Source organism: Danio aesculapii, chromosome 7 (genome assembly GCF_903798145.1).
Source record: "Danio aesculapii chromosome 7, fDanAes4.1, whole genome shotgun sequence".
Classification (NCBI taxonomy): Eukaryota; Metazoa; Chordata; class Actinopteri; order Cypriniformes; family Danionidae; genus Danio; species Danio aesculapii.
The window spans coordinates 34481622-34502138 of NC_079441.1; the positions used below are offsets into that span (position 1 = coordinate 34481622).

The 20517-nt window shown below is 37.1% G+C and overlaps 1 protein-coding gene and 1 long non-coding RNA gene across 3 annotated transcripts in view; one reads left to right on the forward strand and one right to left on the reverse strand.

The window, feature by feature from the left end:
- Window positions 1-494: 494 nt before the first annotated feature.
- On the reverse strand, window positions 495-4123 carry irx5a (iroquois homeobox 5a). The gene is made up of 3 exons (XM_056461779.1): window positions 3523-4123; window positions 2037-2442; window positions 495-1489 (listed from the first exon to the last, which is right to left on the reverse strand). The coding sequence occupies exons 1-3, from the start codon at window positions 3763-3765 to the stop codon at window positions 798-800; spliced, it is 1341 nt and encodes a 446-aa protein (XP_056317754.1). The 5' UTR covers window positions 3766-4123; the 3' UTR covers window positions 495-797.
- A 1797-nt stretch (window positions 4124-5920) lies between these two features.
- The window catches only part of LOC130232886 (uncharacterized), a 25206-nt gene continuing 10609 nt past the window's right edge, over window positions 5921-20517 (forward strand). For both annotated transcript variants that reach the window (XR_008838140.1, XR_008838141.1), the window contains exons 1-2: window positions 5921-6157; window positions 11136-11259. This is a non-coding gene — a long non-coding RNA (uncharacterized LOC130232886). The remainder of the gene's footprint in view (window positions 6158-11135; window positions 11260-20517) is intronic.

Consider the following 20517-nt stretch of genomic DNA (forward strand, 5'->3'; position numbering starts at 1 on the left):
GTCTAAATTTGGCATAAAATCGAACTCATTACTGGAGTTCGCCACCTGATTGCTTTGCATATAACACGACGCGGTTGGAATGTAATTGGGTTAAATGACTGCTCGACACTTTTGCCGGTGTTGTCATATCAATATTCATCCGTCGAGCCATCTCTCTGTTTGCAAAAGAGAAATGAGCGATTTCCCGACCGAAATGCTTTTGGGAGAAAGAAAAAACTTTACTGCATCGAACCGACAAATAAAGCCTCGTCTTCATATAACTTTTACCCAAACCGCCTGAGTTCCACATGTGCCGCTCCTGCTTGTTTTTTAGAGATGAATCCTGTACCTGCTAATTTCAAGTATAATCACACTGCTTTCATTTTGAGGCACTTCAGCGTTTAGCAATAACACTTGCCCGGTCATGATGTCAGTAAATAATATCGCTTTGATTTGTGCAGCTATCAAAATCTCATTCACAAGCATGCAAATTCCCAAATCAGTCGCTGCACACATTTTCTTTTCATAATTTACTTCAAAGATAGTGTATTGTCCATTTTAAATACAAAATGCTACATTAAATATACATATTAGTCTTTAATACAAATAGACTCAGGCGGCTGCAGCGTTTAAGACAATTCTCAGAAGTTACATCCTCTTGATTAACCATTCAGAAACTAAGATTTTGAGGATAAGCATTTACTCAGAAAATAATTGTCCTCGGATTTTTTAAAATCAGAATGCGTCTTCTTTTGCTTCTTCTTTAGGCAACCACAAATAATAAATAAATGTCCGTGTGATTGGCGATGAATCCGGTATTAAATGTTTGACATACCTTTCTTTAGCTCATAAGGTGAGTCTTTACAAAGATCTACCTGTGTTTGGCTTCTTACTTTGCTCTCTCTTACCAGAGCCTCGGCTCTGTTTAAAACAGTCTGGCTTAATCCATTGAAATGTGCCGTTGAGCTGGTGTTGGTGCCGTGACTGCTGTGGAGGTGTCCGAAAGTGCTATAGTTCGTGTAGCCTGGGTAAAAAGGGGACGTGTAGTAAATAGGCCGAGACAGAACAGTGTTATTAGGGAGAGGGCACTGAGGAGAGGACCGGGTTGGCGAGGCAGCGCTGGCAATGACTGTGCTTTGACTCAGACCCGCGGCCTGTGAAGCCTCACTGCTCCCTTTGCACCTGTCCGAAGAAGTGGCGATCTCGGCCAGAGACCAGAGTTTGGGTTTGGGCGCCGAGGGGGGAGAATGAATAACAGACGTTACGTTGCTGTTCCCCGTGCTCGCGGTGTGGCCCGGTTCTGAGGGCTTTTCTTGCGTAATGAGATCACTCCCTCTCTGTAGGACGGAGGGAGAGGATGTGGTGGGTTTCGCTTGCTCGGCGAGCAAATCCGTCCGCTCCTCTGCTTCTTTTAATTCCGAGTCTGTCAAAGGTGGATCAAGATCTTTAGAATGAGTCTCGTCTTTAAATCTGTCGCATGGTATTTCCCCTGGGTTGATGAGTTTGTGATCTGAAATAAAATAAAATCAAATAAATAATTTCGATTAAGCAACAGTGGTCGATAAATATGTATTTTATTTTTTTTTTAATAATCATTCACATATCGCATGCACATTTAAAACTGGTGCGTGTTGTATATTTCCCACGAATTTAAAACAAATGCATAAAATATTTTTTTGGCAACATGCATGTTTAATATTTAATATATTATTATTATTATTATTATTATTATTATTATTATTATTATTATTATTATTATTACTATTATTATTATTGATAATAATTATAATAAAATATGGCCGGTATTATTATAGCTATAAATGAGATGCCGTGCGCCAGCTGTGTCCTTATTATGCAGCTCGAGATAAATGAAGTGCAAAACACCATACGTCACCAGCAATTCTCAGTCCATAAGAAGTCAAATTAGAGGAGTTCAAGGTGATTATTATTTAAAGCAATTCTCCCATTATAAATAATATACCACCATTAACCAGCAATCAATTTTGCGCCCGGAGTGGAAACGACTGCGATGAAAAATTGATGATTTTTCCACAGACCTGCCTCTGTGTCTGTGGAGTCTCCCTTGTCCGTGGGCTTGTTTGGCTCGTCGTCGTCGTTTTTCTCTAGATCAATGTTTTCGTCCTCCTCCTCGTCTTCACTCCGGTTTCGTGGGGTCCAGGTCATCTTGTTCTCCTTCTTTAGCCTCCTCCTGGCGTTGGCGAACCAGGTGGATACTTGTGTGAGGGTCATTTTAGTGATGATAGCCAGCATGATCTTCTCGCCTTTGGTGGGGTACGGGTTTTTTCGGTGCTCGTTAAGCCAAGCTTTCAAAGTAGCTGTGGCGTCCCGGGTAGCATTCTTGCGGTAAGCTGGGTCTCCATACGGGTACGAGCCCAGGGGAGCAGCATAAGGATGATACCCTATAGACCCGGCCATGCCTGTCGTGTGGTCATACGGTGAGCTCTGCAAAGAGCCAAACCAATTGTTTTATTAGCAAAATATCACTTTCTGGACACCTGCGCACAATGCAGCATTGCTTTCAAATCGCTTACGCAAGCACTCAAAAGCCACCATAAACAAACACACACTTACGCGCGCACACACACACACACACACATGCATGCCACATGTACACACTTTACATCTAATTAATCGAAATTTTAAAGCACAAGGCCGCGGGGTCACGTATTTTATCGTTTAAATTTTGCTAGATGCCTCATTCCACCCATCAAAAATGATTGTGAAAAACAATTTTACAACTTTCTCTTCAAAATCCCTGTTCTTTGTTAACGATCATAAATCTCATTTCGACAGCTTTACTGACTTTTGACTATGTTTATTTTCAGATTAGCCAGCTAATTAGAAGTCGTAGCTTTATGTAGGGTCATCTGACAGCGTGACCAGAGCTGGCCTTCGTGTACGCAATCCACATTTAAATAGCCGGTAAAACATGTTTCCTTTAAGTAGCTTATTTGACTAAATACACGCCTGAGACAAATTGGAACAACTGATAATTTATTCTCTTTGATATCAGAAAATTCATCACAAACCAAAGAGTTGAAGAAATCACGTTGTCACAAATGACAACAAAAATAAAATAAATTAAGTGCTTCTTCTTTTGCCTTCAGTAAATACGTTAAATTATGTGTGCGTGTTTTTTCTATTTGCATTTATTAATTTGCATTTGTTTTCTATTAAATTTCATCGTGCATTTTATCAATGTTTATTTGAAAACAATTTATGTGTTTTATGTTCTTTTCACTTTATTATTATTATTATTATTATTATTATTATTATCACAACAATAATAATAATAATAATAATTATTATTATTATTATTTACTACAGTATTATTTAAAGTGTCATGAAACCCAGCCAGATTCCGCGAATGCATATGTGATTGCTAAAACCGCAAATGTTGCGCAAATGATTAGTGTGTGTCTCATATTTGCAGCACATTATAAAGACAACGAAGCGTAAAAATGTATTCTGCCAACTTTCCAAAAGTAGAAAACTAAACAGAAGAGTGAAAAGCACACTCACCACATAGGAGGTGAAAGTAGCAGCGGCGGCCGCATCAGCACTGTACGGGAGATGGGAATTGTAGCCTGGCGAGGCGCTGGTGAACGCTGTAGATCCGGCATAGGGAGCGAAAGCAGAGCCAGAGGAAGATCTCCCTAGCTCCTCTGTCCGGGGTCCCGAAATCACGCTTGTACTGTAGGCAGGACACGAATAGAGTGCCAAAGAGGCGGATGGCTGATACAAGTAGCCCTGAGGGTACGCCATGGTGAAGATCCAAATATAAGCTTCTCACTTGAGTTCTTCTCCCTCAAACTCTCACGCGCTCGCCGCGCTCGCTCATAGAGTTCCGAGTAAACAGACCTCCGTCCTGTCCTCCTCGCGTCTAGCAGTGATGGAAATTAAAGAGAACGACGAATGCATAGACTTCACACTCGTTAATCAGTCGTTGTCAGATTCGCTCGCGGATTTTCGAGGCGCTCTCTCACCCTCTGAGCGCTCTGTGACTCTCATGCCGAGCGCGCGGGACAAGTTTTTTGCTCTCAGATGGGGCTTTGCTTCGGAAAGTGTCCTGCCAGGATGCTAAGTTGAAAATTGAGGATTCTGACGCCTACTATGAGCCTCTCGCTCCTCCTCTCGGGGTGTAGTCATCGAAAGAAAGGCAAACTGGAGCTGGGTTACAGCAGCCCAGCCTGAATCGATTCTCTCTCTCTCTCTCTCTCTCTCTCTCTCTCTCTCTCTCTCTCTCTCTCTCTCTCTCTCTCAGAGCGTTCGTACCCTGGCACTCACTAACAATCTCCCCCGCTATCCCCCTATTTTGTCTCTAACAAGCCTGATTGCCTTAGACTGTGCAGCTACAGCCCCTGGATGGCGGTCTCATGCGAGCCAGTGCATCAACTTCAACTTTCCTCATTTTCTAAATACGCGACGCTTTCATTTTCACACGATTAATATCAAATGGACTGTTATCTTCCTGGGACGGCTTGCCAAATACGACGGGAGACGCTACAAGTACTGTTTGCAGCTCTTCACCCTGCTTGGTTCTGAGCGTTCATTGTGCGCTCGTTTGACGCTTGTAGATATTTTTTCTATAAGACGCGACAGTCGGTAATCCACCGTGCCGTCGTGTAAGCCGAACGCGGACAGGTTTTGACGTTGTTTTCTTTAGCTTTTGTAAATTATATAGACTTTTTGATAATCATTATTATATTGCTTAATTTTACCCTATAAACATATCGCTAGATATTTGTTAACAAAGACTGCATGCGCGCTTAGATCCATTCTCAGCGGTAAGAAAGTGAAGAAGTAACTTTTGACAGGTGTTAACTGATTTGTCCGCCGGACAGTTTTCGCCTTAGATCCCGGAACAAACCAGATCTTCTTCTCCTTTACACCAAAGCCCCAAGCGCAGACAGATTAAGACCATATGAACCACGGCAAATCCACCACGACCAGTGGCTCTAAGCCCCTTTGATTCAAACAGATATATTCCTCTGCGGCGGAAAATATCTTGGTGTATTTTATTCTGTTTGCCGTCAAACTGAATTGTGTGCGTCCATGCTAACAATGGAGATATATTAGTTTAGGTATCTAAAATGCATTTTGTACTTAACCGAGAATCAACAAATAAACATAACTGATTAACGTAATAAAAAGCAAGCTGAATTTAATGTCATGTTCATCATTATTTTATTTTCATAATTTAAATGCAGTACACAAGCATTTACACAAAACATTTTAAGTGGTTAAATTGGCCAAAAAGTTGCATTATTAATTTAGCATTATTTAATATATTTTCCCTATTTGCACTTGCCAGGTGAGCCGATGAATGCATACAATACTAACCATAAATAATAATGAAAAGCTTAATCTAAACAAATAAGTGAAGTCAATGATCTGGCTCACTTGTTAAAGTCTCTGTGAGCCGAAAGGGATCGCTGTAGGCGCTTCTACAGAGTGTGTGCATGAGGTCACGTGCTACTGCTCTCTCAAGAGTGAAGAATGATGACGCTCAAACTCAGTGGACAAATGTTAAGTTCAAAGCAAAACAAACTGGAGAAGTGAGAAAACTCCGCGTTGTCGACTGCGATATTGAATATGTCTGTGTTGTATTTGCAGCACCCGCGAGTGCATATACATTACTGAAATTCATGAGGAGCAAATGTGAAGGATATGGGTTATTTTTCTACATGTTGTAATGCTGGAACAAAATAACGATCGCTTTTATTGCCAATTAATAATTCTAAAATTCCATATACAAGTTTTATTTATTAATTTTTTAATATAAAAACATTCATTTTTTCTTTCTTTCTTTCTTTCTTTCTTTCTTTCTTTCTTTCTTTCTTTCTTTCTTTCTTTCTTTCTTTCTTTCTTTCTTTCTTTCTTTCTTTCTTTCTTTCTTTCTTTCTTTCACTGAAGCAGTGGAAGTGTCCATTGCAGTCACCTTTAAATAGCGTATTGGTATCCAAGGATACCCAGGAGTAGCATTTAAATGACGTCAATATTCATTGATAGAGTATTATCGGCAGTAATGAGTTCCTCTTCACCAATAGGATTCGATAAGCAGCCTGTTTAGCGAAAGTGGAGGGGTGAATGAAAGAAAGCATGGAAATAGAAATGCAGCAGGGAGTAGTCACTCTCCACACGCGCTGACAGAAAGGTAGGAAACTGCTTATTTAACTAAATGACATTCTTCTTTTAATAGCCTCCTCAAATAAATCTCGACAGTGAACGAATACTTGAAGCACTGCGCTTTTGATGTGTTAAAAAGGGGGGACTTAGTGGGAAACAGTTGCTGCTTATTTTCCCGAACTGTTCCCGTGAACTCCCAGACTGGACGGCAAGGGGAGGTGTAGGCTTAGGATACGCGCTCTCTGTGATGTGCAAGTTATTCTCTTTACTCGTGTTATGACGGACGCTTATGTTTCCAATTATGCATGTTTCTAATAAGGCGTGCAGATATGCATGAGTCTGAATCTTCGCACAATAGTGCAATGTCACACGAAATATAACAGGGACGTCAAAAAAGTGAGGTGGTATGTGTGTGTGTGTGTGTGTGTGTGTGTGGGGGGGTAACCTATTTCAAGTGGTGCTTTTCCACCAAAATGCCTGAGGGAAACGACGTAATTTAATTTGGATTTAGAAACTATTATTAGAAAGCATTATCTATTGTAGCAGACTAATTGCTTCTCGCGTTCGCGCGCAGAATGGGCTGGTTAAACAAAGTTAGTTACCGCGAAGTGCAGGACAGGTTTCCTCGAGGCAGAAGGTTAGGCGTGTCTCTCCTGACAGCAGTGGGCAGCCGGTAACGTGTAGACTACCTCTCTCTGTGTCCCCCTCAAACGGATTTTAGCCACTTCAAATCTGCCCTAAACCGATTAGTTGACGCCAAATATTCTTTGATGTATTAGCTAAGGGGTTTTGCCACTTGGAAGCCAATTGAAATTCTAAACAGTCCGCCGCTAATGCTTTGGGGAGATCCGTAGCGAATAATGGATGTGATTTATTTTTGACCTTGCCGTTTTTATGAAATGATTAAACACATGTGCACAAGTAAACCCTATCCCCCAAGCAGCAAAGCAGCCTAATAATAATAATAATAATAATAATAATAATAATATAGACCATATTATTATTGTCATTTTGTGCTTTTTGATTCTTCAAACATTTTTATAGCAGATAGTCAATGCAGAAAAAAGCTAGACCGCTCATATAAATTCAAGATTAATTTGCAGATTGTAAGTGTAAAAGCAAAGTTGTCTACATTGTTTTGCCTAAATTTATTTAATGTGCATTCAATTTGAGCTTTTAATAATAAAATACATCCATAACCCAAATAAATAATAGTAGTTAGAATTTTTCTCATGCAACATTGCCAGTGTGTACACTGGATTATGTGAGGGACTACATACACAAGTGTGTTCACTCACAACAATGCTGCTTGTATTGGAGCACTCCTAACCATGATTCAAATATCTATGTAAGTAGGGCACAAGATCAAAAGGGGCAATGCTGATCCTTTAAAAGAGCAATCTAAATCTGTCAGTAGTCTCTATAGGTTTGCCGAGGACCTTTTATTGAAACCACCTAGATTGTTGATGCAGGAGCTCATTTATTTTAAACATGATTACTCTGGTATTTTTTCTGCCCCCTGGAACAGGTGTGAAAATACCATGAGGGAGTTCTAGCAGATTTAATCGACTTGCTGATTCTCATCATGATAGCCTTTACCACCCCAGTCAATTTTAAAGTGTTCATATGGCAGAGATAGACTGGGTCCCTGGGTCCCACAGCTGTGGCTCCATATTCCCGGTAGTCTTCCTCAGAAGCCCCTGGTGACTGACAGGCCGTTAGCCAGGCTAAACGATGTGATGATGAGCTTTTTATGAGAATGGATTTAAAATTGAGAGATTTCAGACAAAGATTGTGTGCATTTTTCTCTCGTTCTTTCTGTCTGTCTCTCTCATCTCCCTCCCTGCCAGCCAGCTAGATTATGATTGATTTGGTTGAAATGGATTGTAGGAAGCAGACATTGATTTTTCAATGACTTCCCCCCAAAAAAGAAAAAAAAAGTTGTAAGCACAACATAGAAATCTCAGTATCCAACATTCTCTCCTTCTTGTGTCATTCTTTGCTCTGAGAGCGAGAAAGCACAGTAATGCAGTCTAGTCAACGATGAGACAAATGACCTGTAATGTTATTTTGAAATGAGTCAGTAAGCGGAGGGACTAAAGGAGTATTGATTGAGCCTAATGAGGATTGAGTGTTGGGAAAACAAGCTTTTTCAGGGTTTTGCAGACGCATGTCTTATCAGCACTAAGGCACACAACGATATAATACGCTCTCTACTATAGCAGTACTAATGTAGATGCATGTGTCTTGTTGGGCTCATTTGCTGTCTCATGCTATTAACTGAGACACTAGTGGCCTGTATGCCCCTGCACAGTGTTGTAATCAAATAGCTGCAGGTAAACAACATATATGTCAACAGATATTGCAGATAACACATTTATTTTTATTTTACACTATATGTACTTAACTAAGAGCATAACTGGGCTATACAAGGTAACAACATGCATTTCAGTTAGGTTCAAGGTGTAGGGATAGTGTTTTTAATGACTATACAGACATGTACTGTACATGAGAAACAGGACTGTAAAGTAAAGTGCTTAATTAGTCCTGACAGCATATGTTTTTAGGTCATTGTAACTTAACTAAACTAAGTTAATCATGTTGAAACTTAATTTTATAAGTTACACAAGCTGTTTTAAGTCAGTTTAACATAATACAAGTTCAATGGACTCATTTGATTCAGCTTAAACATTTAAGGGTTTTTTTACAGTGTGTGTCTGAAATTTCTCATAGCTATCATAGATGTAGTACATATTAACAAGTTTGATCCTCAAAACAAAAATACACAGGTTGTTTCACCAAACAACTGGATAGTTTTGGTGTATTTAAGAAAGATTAAGTCTTGAAATATCATGATAGGGTTTTTCACATTGACAGTGTTGATCACTTGTAAGTAGTGAACCATATTTCTAGCCACAAAAGTTATGCTGTGCGGTATAAATGAATGAAAGTGTTTTGCTTGAAGAGGGGTTAATAATTGATTCATGTCTCATAAAATACACACAAATGAATGTCATTTATTCTTGGATGAAGTTTACAGGTTGCGTTTGAATTCTAAGATTCATATGAATATTATGATTCTAAGAAATCTTCTCTCATTTTTTATACTCATACATAGTTTATGAAAATGTTAATGTATGACCTGTATAATTGACATACTGAAATTTATTAAGTTTCTTGTTTACTGGTCAAAAACAAGATGTCCCAATTTGGTGTCTGGATCAAACTGAATATATAAAAAATTATTTTATTTAGATGCAAGATGCAGTTAAAGTGTGTACTGTTTGTTTCAAATAATGTGAGGGAATTAAAGAATATATTGCTTCATCATCACAGATTTTTTTTTAAATCAAAATGAACCAGCATATTTTTAATAACTGAAAATGGTCTTCTCTAAAGTGGGTTTAGTGATTCGAAGCAAAGTAGAAAAAATTAAAACAACAGTTAATTAGTGTTTTAAATAAGAATGTTTGGTACATAAACCTGTTTTTGACTTTGACCCATATCTGTAATATCTGAATTTTCAAAATATGTTAAGATACTTAAATAAAAATACAACAGTTTATAAGGGGCAGTTTTCATTACATGCTTTACTGAGACTTACTGTCATCTCAAGATTTCTCGAAATGCCCTTTATGTGAGAAAACAAGTGTTAATATATATCTGACTGCAGTTGTCAGTGTATACCAACCATGCTAATATGGCAACCATACTCTATGGCTTATACTAAATGTGATTACACTACTTGACCCTTCATCTATATGTTACTTTTTAAGTAATGGCAATATAGTAGGATGTGAGATAAAATGCAGTTTGTTATTACACCACAACTAAAATTGTTACTATGTTAACAGTGAAGGTGGTATTCTTTACATGTAGTAATAGTAGTAGTAGTAGTAGTAGTAGTAGTAGTAGTAGTAGTAGTAGCATATACAGATGAAGCCAAACATACTAGCACTCCTTTGAAATTTTCCAAGTGCTGTTTAAAGTAGAGAATATTTTATCCACATACTTTAAACATATTTTTTTTATTGAACATTTTCTAAATACAATTTAAATGCTTAAGTAGCTTAATTTGGTTAACTAGGCAATTAGGTTATTTAGGCAAGTAATTGAACAAAATTTGTTTGTTCTGTAGCCAATCGGAAAAAGAAAATATAAATATTGAGGAGGATGATAATATTGGTTAATCATTATATATAATAGTGGATAATAACAATAGAAATATAATAAAATTAACTTCTTTCATTCCAGCCAAACTAAAATAAACAAGTCTTTTTTGAAGAAAAATAAAATGAAATGCTGTAAACATTTCTGTAAAAACACAAAAAAAAAACACAAATTTATGGGCTAATAATTTTATATAGTTGAAGTCAGAATTATTAGCCCCCCTGAAATATTAGCCCTCCTGTTTATTTTTTCCCCCAATTTCTGTTTAAAGGCGAGAAGATTTTTTCAACACATTTCTAAACATAATAGTAAGTAGTTCTAAACATAACTCATTTCTAATAACTGATTTATGTCATCTTTGTCATGATGACAGTAAATAATATTTGACTAGATACTTTTCAAGACACTTCTATACAGCTTAAAGAGACATTTTATGGCTTAACTAGGTTAATTAGGTTGACTAGACAGTTTAGGGTAATTAGACAAGTTATTGTATAATGATGGTTTGTTTTGTTGACTGTCGAAAAATATAGTTTAAAGGGGCTAATAATTTTCACCTGTTTTTAAAAAAATTAAAAACTGCTTTTATTTTGGCCAAAATAAAACAAATAAAACTTTCTCCTGAAGAAAAAATATTATATGACATACTGTAAAAATTTTCTTGCTCTGTTAAACATAATTTGGGAAATATAAAAAAAATATATAATAATTCAAAGGGGGGGTAATAATTCTGACTTCAACTGTATGTTCTTGACACACTTTCAAACTGTTTTGCCACCGCAATTGCATACTTGTTTAACTCTCATCACACCATTCGCTACACTCTTTCTCCACAGATTGTTCCTTTTTAAACAAACCCCTCCTGCCGTCCCATTGGTCAACATCGTGTCTCACCCATTCTCCATCCAGACTGTGTGTACACGCGTGATCAGGCCTGAGGTTCGAGCCCATGGCTTTCAGGTAATCAGCTGAAGCTGCTGCATAATTCTGAGGAGGAGTTGTGTTCTGCTCTCTCCTCTTCCGTGAGCAGCGGCGTGTTGTTGTTTTGTTTTCTCTGAGCAGCTCTTTGATGCCATATCCTCTTACAGTTGCTCAATCCCAGCAGCCATGTTTCATAAACATCCAACGGAAAACATCCTCTGCATTTGAAATGTAGATGGCTTTCTTTGCCTGCCTCTCTGCATACCGTACTTGCCCTCTCACATTCTCTCCCCGCCGCTTTCTCGCAGCAGAGGTGTTGGGTTTCTCTCCACTGCCTTTGATACGTTCCAACAGCTACCCGATCAAGCCTTGGTGTTTTGGGTGTCAAGTGTAATCTGTGGCAACAACAATGCGAGCAAGGCCTCATTCCCTATTTGCTCCTCATTAGGTTGATATCACTGAGGTGCCGGATCTAAATGAGCTGTTTTGTTATGCTGCGATAGCAAATGATATGACCTCTCATAATACATCAGGGTATACATTCAGATTAGAAGAATGCCAACCATTTATAATACTATAGAAATGTTGCTTTATGCATAAGAAATTGGTGGTTATTTAGAAGTTTAATAGTTTTTGGTTATATAATTGGAATAGCATTATACAGAAATCATAAACGCATATATAAAGATGTTTGTGAAGGAACACACACTATAGATATTTCCTGTTCCCCAAACCTGGTATTTTTTAGTACATTTTGTTCTAGCTAACTGATCATGTGCCTCATACTGTTCTTTATCACTAGACATGAATGCTATTATGTTGTTATAGTGGACACTTTTAAATATAGTAAATACTTAATATTTAAACTTTTAGAATGCCTTTTAAGAATATTCAGACTGTTGTATTACAGTAGTGGTCACCACTCTGCAATGCTTGAAGAATTAAAACGCTGTTTACATTCTTGCATAAACATTTTAGCATTTTATTCTGGCTAGTGACATGGCAAATATACCGACAGAAAATGTTTTGATAACTTGTAGGTCTATTGTTCATCTAGACCAAACTAGGGCCCGTGGGCCAAAGTTGGCCCATGGTAACCTTTGATTTGGCCCCCCATGCCATCTGAAAATGCTTTATAGATTGTCATTTCAAATTTAATGTAATCTTATATTTGTTTGTTTTATGTTTAAGCTACAAAAAAGCTGTCTGAAATTAAATGTTTCAATCTAAATAGTGTAAATTAATCAGATTTAGTTTAAAATGTACATATGACAGATAGAGGTCAATAGAGACTTTGGTGAGTGAAGATTCTGGTTGACTAGTGTATTCAGCATTGAACTCTACTGTGTTATAAATGTCATTGTTTTTGTTGCAGGAAGTTATAATTGAAAAAGTTATACTGCATTAGTTAATATCCTTTAAAGTAATGTTTTCTATTTGTTTTTTAATATTATGAAGTGAATTAGGAAATTACCCAAAGCAATTTTAATGTAAAACAGTTTGGCATATTTATCTTTGGCCCACAGCTATGAGTGATATTTGGTTTTTGACCCTTCATACGAAAACTTTTGGGCACCCCTAATCTAGACTTTGCAAATAAAAAATCCATTTGTTAGCATTAGTTAATAAAACTTAACTGATGATGAGTAATACATTCATTAATCTTAATGTGATGTAAATTTAATGTGAGTAAAGTGTTGTTAATTTATTAGATATGTTTAAAAACATTGAGTCAAAACTCGATTGTTTTTAAAATTAAATTAGTTTTTTCAATGGCTCTAATAACTAATAAAGTTGTATTTTAACATTATCGTGGTGACATCAGTGCATTTGTAGCTATTACTTACTGTTGACATTGAGTAAATTTGTTTATTCTGAACATGTACATAAACCTTACACAGACCTTTTTGCAGCTTATGTCAACATTGTGATAATGCAATACATTGTGAAAAAAAAGCTTCAGCAATTATCACATAAAAAAAACACACAAAAAAATAACGATGCCATATGCCTATTTATCACGGTGTATGAGTGTATTTCCCAATCTAAGCATTCTAGCATTTGACGTGTTGGTTGGAGCTCAGGCATTATTTGCAGAAGATCTGTTTGCATAACCCATTTCCTAGCCTCTGTCTCCCTCAGGGAGGATGGATTTTAGTGTGACACACTGGTATCCGCGGGTGTGTTCACCTTTCATTTCCGATAAGCATCTGTAACCCTGAGAAATGTGGTTCCACCCCCTCAATAGAAAAATAGTAGTGAGATCAAAGAGGCAGTTTTCTTACCTGTGCGCACTCTATCTAGACCCATCAATTTAAAACCAGGAAGATCCAGAGCTCAACCTTTAGTCACTCTACTTAAATAGTTAAAGGTGCAGTAGGTGATTGTCTTCAGAAACTATTTTTTGTTGTGCTGGTTTTCACACTCCTCTAGTAATGATTAAATTAAATGATCTAAATGTATTTAGGTGTATTTTTTAATCTAGGTAAGGCATAAGACTAAAAAAAGGTTCATTCAGTTAAATATTGTCGGGCCAACTATTCTCATAGTTCTGATAAGTAGCTCACACTGTCTGTCAACAGATGTAGATTTGTACATCTGCGCACCCATTCATGCCGATCCGTCGTTTGCGTATGCACGCATGCCATGTTCACATGCACAAGAGTCACAGTGGTAAAAACAAATGCTGAATCAAAACTTTAAAATCCTGAATCAATATTGGAGTTGCTTTTGCATGCTGGAGGAAGGATAACACCACGGCTGAAGTATTTCTGTTAGGTAATGTTATGTTTTAAAACTATTTTAGTCACTTAAAGCTGATGTATATTTTGTTGTTTCACTCAAATCTTCCAGAAGATTGAGGTGACTATTATCAATTTCATAAGGGACCTTTTACAGCATCAATAATGTAGAGATTTATTTAGTTTATCAACAAAACATGAGTAAATAGTGCTATTTCACCTAGCCTGCTTTAATAAGGTGAAGTTGGTTTTATGTTCACATTGGTTCATTTTTGAACAATGACAACCCATGATGAGCTCCCTAAATTGTTTACCATACTACTCTGAACATTCGGTCTGAAATAGCATGCAACTATGGCTTAGTTAGAAGTGTAATTCCTGCACCCCGCTGAAATACTGCAGATTGTGACAGGTTTTGCTTGCTGCACAAAATCTGAAAATTGTTTGAAGATATTAATGAAACTTTAACCAGAGCAAAACTACATTTCTGGCTGAAGTAAATTTTCATCTCAGTTTTTAGTGTTTATTTAAATTGTGCTTATTTAAATGAGTCAAATTTGCTATTATTTTAATCTCCAGTCTGATATTTAGCCGTTTAGACAGTTCTTTAATGCTTCACTAACTAGAAGAAGGCACTAACCAGTTTTAAATTCCAACTGTGCAAATGAGAAATGTTGTAACACTGTGTAACAATGTGCCCCACTATTAATAGGACAACAGTATGCTATTCTGTGACATTAGCTAGGTTTTGTTTTCTAATTAAGTATGGAAGAAAAAAATAGATCAAGACAAGATAACAAGCTAATTGTTATACAACTATAACTCATATAAATATATTTATAAATATATTTCCCCAATAGATCACACCAAAGTTCAAGCTGTCATATGTCATGTTACAACATGGGGCAAGTTGTCATGATTCACTTTTAATTTCATAGTGAATAAAGGCACTTTAAAAATGAAACCAAGCTACACACAGTTGAGGTCAAAATTATTTCTGTTTGAAGTTAACCCTGTTTATTTTTTTCCACTATTTCTGTTTAACAGAGATAAGATTTTTTTCAACACGTTTCTAAACATGATAATTTTAATAACGAATTTCTAATAACTGATTTATTTTATCTTTGCCATGATAAATAATATTTGACTAGATATTTTTCAAGACACTTCTTTACAGCTTAAAGTGACATTTAAAGGCTTAACTAGGGTAATTAGTCAAGTCATTGCATAACAATGGTTTGTTCTGTAGACAATTAAAATATATATATAGCTTAAAGGGGCTAACAAACATATGACTTTACTCATTGGTTCTAAGGAAGATTTTATGAGCTGTATATAATAATTATACTGTATATTGTTATGTTTACACTGTATGGACAAAAACATACAGATAATTGTTGTGTTTTATACAAGAAAGAAAGTCATGCAAGTTTGAAATTGCATAATGGTGATCAAGACCTTGTTCAGACTGCCAGTGCTAATGCAATTTTTGCAACCTGATCATAATTAGCTAGTGTGAATAATAAACGAATATATAAATATTAATAAATAAACAATTAAATAAAAATTTTAACTACATTTATTTTATATGTTTTAAAATTGTAATTCAAAGCATTTTTTTGGAAATCTATTCATGTTTGAATTTAATTCAATTCATCTTTATTTCTATAGCGCTTTTACAATGTAGATTGTGTCAAAGCAGCTTAGAAGTACTAGTAAATTACGTATTAAATTTAACTGCTGGAAGTCCAAACACTGAAGAGCAAATCCATCAATGTGCAGCTCCACAAATCCAAAACCAAGCAAGCCAGTGGAGACAGTGGTGAGGAACAAAACTTCACCAATTGACGAAAGTGAAAGAAAAAAAAAAACTCTAGAGAAACCAGGCTCAGTTGGGCACGACCATTTCTCCTCTGGCCAAACTTCTTGTGCAGAGCTGCTGTCTAGGCACTGAAGGCTAAAGAACACTGGACGTCCATTGTCCATTTATGTACTGTATTGTTTGCTTCATCATGTTCTCCCCGTGTTGCCTTGGGTTTCCTCCGGGTGCTCCAGTTTCCCCCACAGTCCAAAGACATGCGCTATACAGTAGGTGAATTGAATAAGCTAAATTGGCCACAATGTATGTGTGTGAAGGAGTGTGTATGGGTGTTTCCCAGTGTTGGGTTGCGGCTGGAAGAGCATCCGTAAAACAAAAGCATGTGTAAAACATATGCTGGATAAGTTGGTGGTTCATTCCGCTGTGGCAACCCCAGATTAATAAAGGGACTAAGACGAAAAGCAGATGAATAAATGAATGTTTGCCTTAGTTTCTTACACCATGTATTTGAACAAAAATACATTTTGATAGGCATTACAGAGGTGGACTTGTGCTATTGCAAAGTGCAAGTAGAGAAATCGACAAAATATTTTGAGTTGCTCTGGTCACCTATTTGAATGTTAAAGGCATACATACCATTGCATATGTTTTTATACCTCTGCTTCATAAGACATAATAATCCACCAAAAGATAAGATAACATCTGCAATAGAAACCCTGATGTTGGCAACATCATTGGCATGAAAAGAGACCTGAAGAGTTGCAATATGCTGTGTGGAAAGTCAATTATTTACATCAATCATATTCCAATCAGATACATGCATAATGGATTTGGACTGACAGTCTGACCAAAGCTTAAATGACAATTATTTATGTATAACTATCTCAGTATGTGCATCACCATTTAGTGACTGTGCTGAAAAATGGTAATCTTTTTTTTAATGACTGAAAGGTGTCAGTCTGTTATTACTCAACACATTTTCCATTTCACTGAGCAACACACTACATTTTAAACGTTTTAATAATTAAGCACAGCATCCCCCTATCAAAACACTGCTCATCGTTTCAGACATATTTGTTTCCCTGTAGCCTGTTAATGAAGGCAAAAGAGCAGTGTGTGTACAGAGCCATGAAGTGTGTCTCTATGCAGATGAGATGCTCTTCAGACAACATCAGTGTGTGAGCAGCACACCGTGTAATGACTGTTGCTGAAGCCTCGGTTCTCATAGCTTAACACGGCACACTCTCACCATGCACCTATAGTGCCCTCTGCTAATACTCACACCATTGGTAAATATAAGCAAAAAAGGCTGTAAACATGACTTTATTAATTAACCTTTTGATATTTTGCTCACAATATTAACACATACACACAGACACTTGTACAGCTATCTTTATGGGGGACTTCCTGGAGATGTGATGACCCCAACCTAACCCCTAAACCAAAAAAGGAAAGACAGGAAAGAAATAGCATTTTTACAATTTTAAAATACTTCATTCTGTGTCATTTATGAGCCAATTTCAATATAGGTACCATTAAAATGCCATTATACTTGTGGGGACATTTGAATATAAGGCACCCCCCCCCCCACACACACACATAGGTTGTTTGAGTTTGTTTTTGGATGAGATCCATGATCTTTTCTGGTATGAAGTTGATGTTGAATTGGAATTTTGGAGATGTTCTGACCTCAAGACCCAGCTAACTTCTGCAATGTGTCTATATGTGTCCTAATAGTGTTTTTTTAACTGTTAACATCTCAAAAAATGTGTTTTGATGTTTTATGACCCTTTAAGTTTTTATTCTTTGAGATTTTTTTGGCCACTCAAACAGACCATCCTCCTAATAGTGCACTCAGGCAAGCCAGAAATGCATCCTCATCCTGATTGATAACTGCTGATTGAAATTTCTTGCACATTTTCAGGGTTTAAATGTATTTACTTATTTTAAATAAATTTTTTGCTATTTTGCTTTTCCCATTTTGTGAAGCTTAACTTTTTGCTGAAATTACAGCACTGTACTAACATTTTACACATAGTTATGAATGACTGAGTGGATTTGGCTTGTGTGTTTCCTCAGATTGACACCCATATGAAACAGGAGGTCACAATTGGACAATATCCTGTTCCTCGTCACCCAGGTGTACTATTTGTTGGTTCTCCTATCATACGTAAAGCTGCATTTGAGAGCTGTATACTCCACGAGTTAGAGCTTCAAATCAAAAAAGTCTCTTAAAGAGCAATCTGATATCATCATCGCCATCATATTCCACTTATTTGAAAGGTTCTGGAAACTCCTAGCAGGGTATTTTTGCTTTTTAACAGATGTCTTATAGATGTCTAATAGAAGTTTTAGCTTGGCTAAAACAAGGCTAAACTTGGACTGTCAGTGAAAATCTAATAAACACTCTTTAAAAAACAACAACAAAAAAAAAAATACACAGGAGGGAATGACTGAATTTAATGACTTATACAGGTTTTGGCTATTTCAACCTGATATCATCAGAAAACGTAAGTATTTTACGTTTTGTCAGCTTAGTGGCTAATTCATACAAAATTGTACAGTACATTCATTCAAGTTCAGTCGTATGAAAATGGACAATTTAAAAAGAAGGCATGACACCCAAGTTAATCCCAACCCTAAACCCAACCATCATAAGCAAATCATACTAAATTATGCTAATGAGTTGTATGAATTCACACGAATCAGCCACTAAACCAAAAAGTTGATTTGCTGTGAGATCATGTTGGCTATTCTTAGACATCTATTAGATTTTCATTAGCTACATTTCCATCCACCTATTTCTATGCACATTTTGAATATGCACATAAAAAAACAGTTGATGGAAACGCCAAGATGCGCAAAAGTATTGAAAATGCGCATAAAAAAATATATGCGCATAACTAAGTAGGATAAACGTTTTATTCAGTAAGAAAAGATGCGCGTTGTAACACGTGGAGTGACAGAGACAACGTTAGGATCCAAGTGCAGGTTTATTTGGTAGTCAGGCAAGCAAGGGTCAACACAGGTGCAAACAGATGAATAAAGGCAAATCCAGAATCGTAGTCACTATAGCAGGCGAGAGGTCGGAAGGCAGGCAGTAAACAGACAAACAGACAAACTTGGCAAAGGTCAAAACATGGAGAAACAAGACTAAGGAAACACGTTTAATTGTCACTATACAGGTAAACAAGACTCTGCCATGAGAATGACTGCGTGTGCTGCTTAAATAGTGTGGAAATCAGTCCAGAAGCAGCATCAGCTGTGGGAGTCCAATCAGTGGAGACTTGGAGCAGGTGTGTGTGTGTGTGTGGCATGGCTGAATATGTAGTTCATAAGATGTAGTCCATGTGAAAGTGAGTGCTTACCAGCGACCTCTGGTGGTTAGAGATCACTGGTAATCATGACACACGTAAACTACGATAGACACCGAACAGATTCTAGTATACGCATTAAAAAGTCATGTGATTTTGTTTATAAGAGATCATGTGATTTTAAAAATGTGTGTGAATGGACAAACCAGTATCCTGAGCACATTGTAAAACTGTTGTTTTGGTCATTCTAAAAGTCTTAACCATCTCAGTATTAGTGTTATTATATTATTAATGACCTCCAGAACTGTCATAAGCTTCGACATCGTCTTCTGAGGCGCAAGTCATTTATTAAATAAGGATAATACTGACGCAGCGATAATAAGACTCTCCTACCGCAACAAATTCTGGTTTTACTTTTGATTTTTGGTGCCAGTTAATCAGGAAGTGACGATTATGTTCTTTTTGACTAGTTGGTTGGAAACGCTGCTTTATTCGCATGTCTTATATGCGATATTCCAGTTTGCGCATACATTTAATTAGCATCTTTGGATGGAAACTATTGACAGCCCAAATTTAGCCTTCTTTTAGTCAAGCTGTCTATGTTTAGACATCTATTAAACATTTGGACGTCTCTTATTCGAAAACAAACTCAAGCATCTTTTTGTTAATATTTTGAGCAAACGATCAAAAGGTTAAAAAGTAAAGATATTTTTCGTACCTTCTTTGCTTATTTTTAACAATAGCACCAATATTAATGGAGGGCACTGTATATTTGCCAGCTCTGAGAGGATGTGTTAAAAAGCAGAGTCGGCGTCTGAATATTTTGAGTGAGGGGGAAGGAGGGAAAGTAAAGAGGGCCGTCCATGCGGGAGACAGTAGAGGTGCGTGGAGGTGAAGGCTCTGCTTCCGTCCTTGAGGGAGCCCATTTAAACAGCGCTTTGAAAGTGAAGCTCGACAGCACCGGGAGTCGTTTCACTGACTGCTGCTGCGAGCGAGAGAGAGTGAAGAGAGAAGAAGATTGAGCTGGTTAGGAGGGATGGCTTTCCACATGAAACATCCAGTGTTTTCATAGGCTGAGTTTCCATGTTGTAAATATTCACCGAATGCTCTTTCTGCTTAGCTTTCCTCCTGTCTGTGTTTCTATTGTGTGTGTTTTTCTTTATCTTGTACAGGCCCTGATGGAGGGAGAGGGAGGGAAACAGAAGTAGAGAGAGGACCAGGGAAAGCCCATAATGCTGTAATGCCCATTAGTGAGATTTCACGCACTCTCTCTGATCTGACTCACTGACAGAAGCCTCTAAGAGACTATAATGAGAATTTTGGCAGGGTCCTGGATACATGCATGTGTGTGTGTGTATGTCAGTGTCTAGGTGAGTGCAGTTTTTTTGTGCTCTGCTCATCAGCTGTGACGGGAAATATTTGA

What these genes read in the sequence shown, in the direction of transcription:
- irx5a (XM_056461779.1), bottom strand. Translation starts at nt 3,765, where the DNA reads ATGGCGTACCCTCAGGGCTACTTGTATCAGCCATCCGCCTCTTTGGCA. An exon ending in CTACTTTCACCTCCTATGTG is followed by an intron (nt 2,443 to 3,522) that starts GTGAGTGTGCTT and finishes GGCTCTTTGCAG; the next exon opens with AGCTCACCGTATGACCACAC. An exon ending in CTCCACAGACACAGAGGCAG is followed by an intron (nt 1,490 to 2,036) that starts GTCTGTGGAAAA and finishes ATTTTATTTCAG; the next exon opens with ATCACAAACTCATCAACCCA.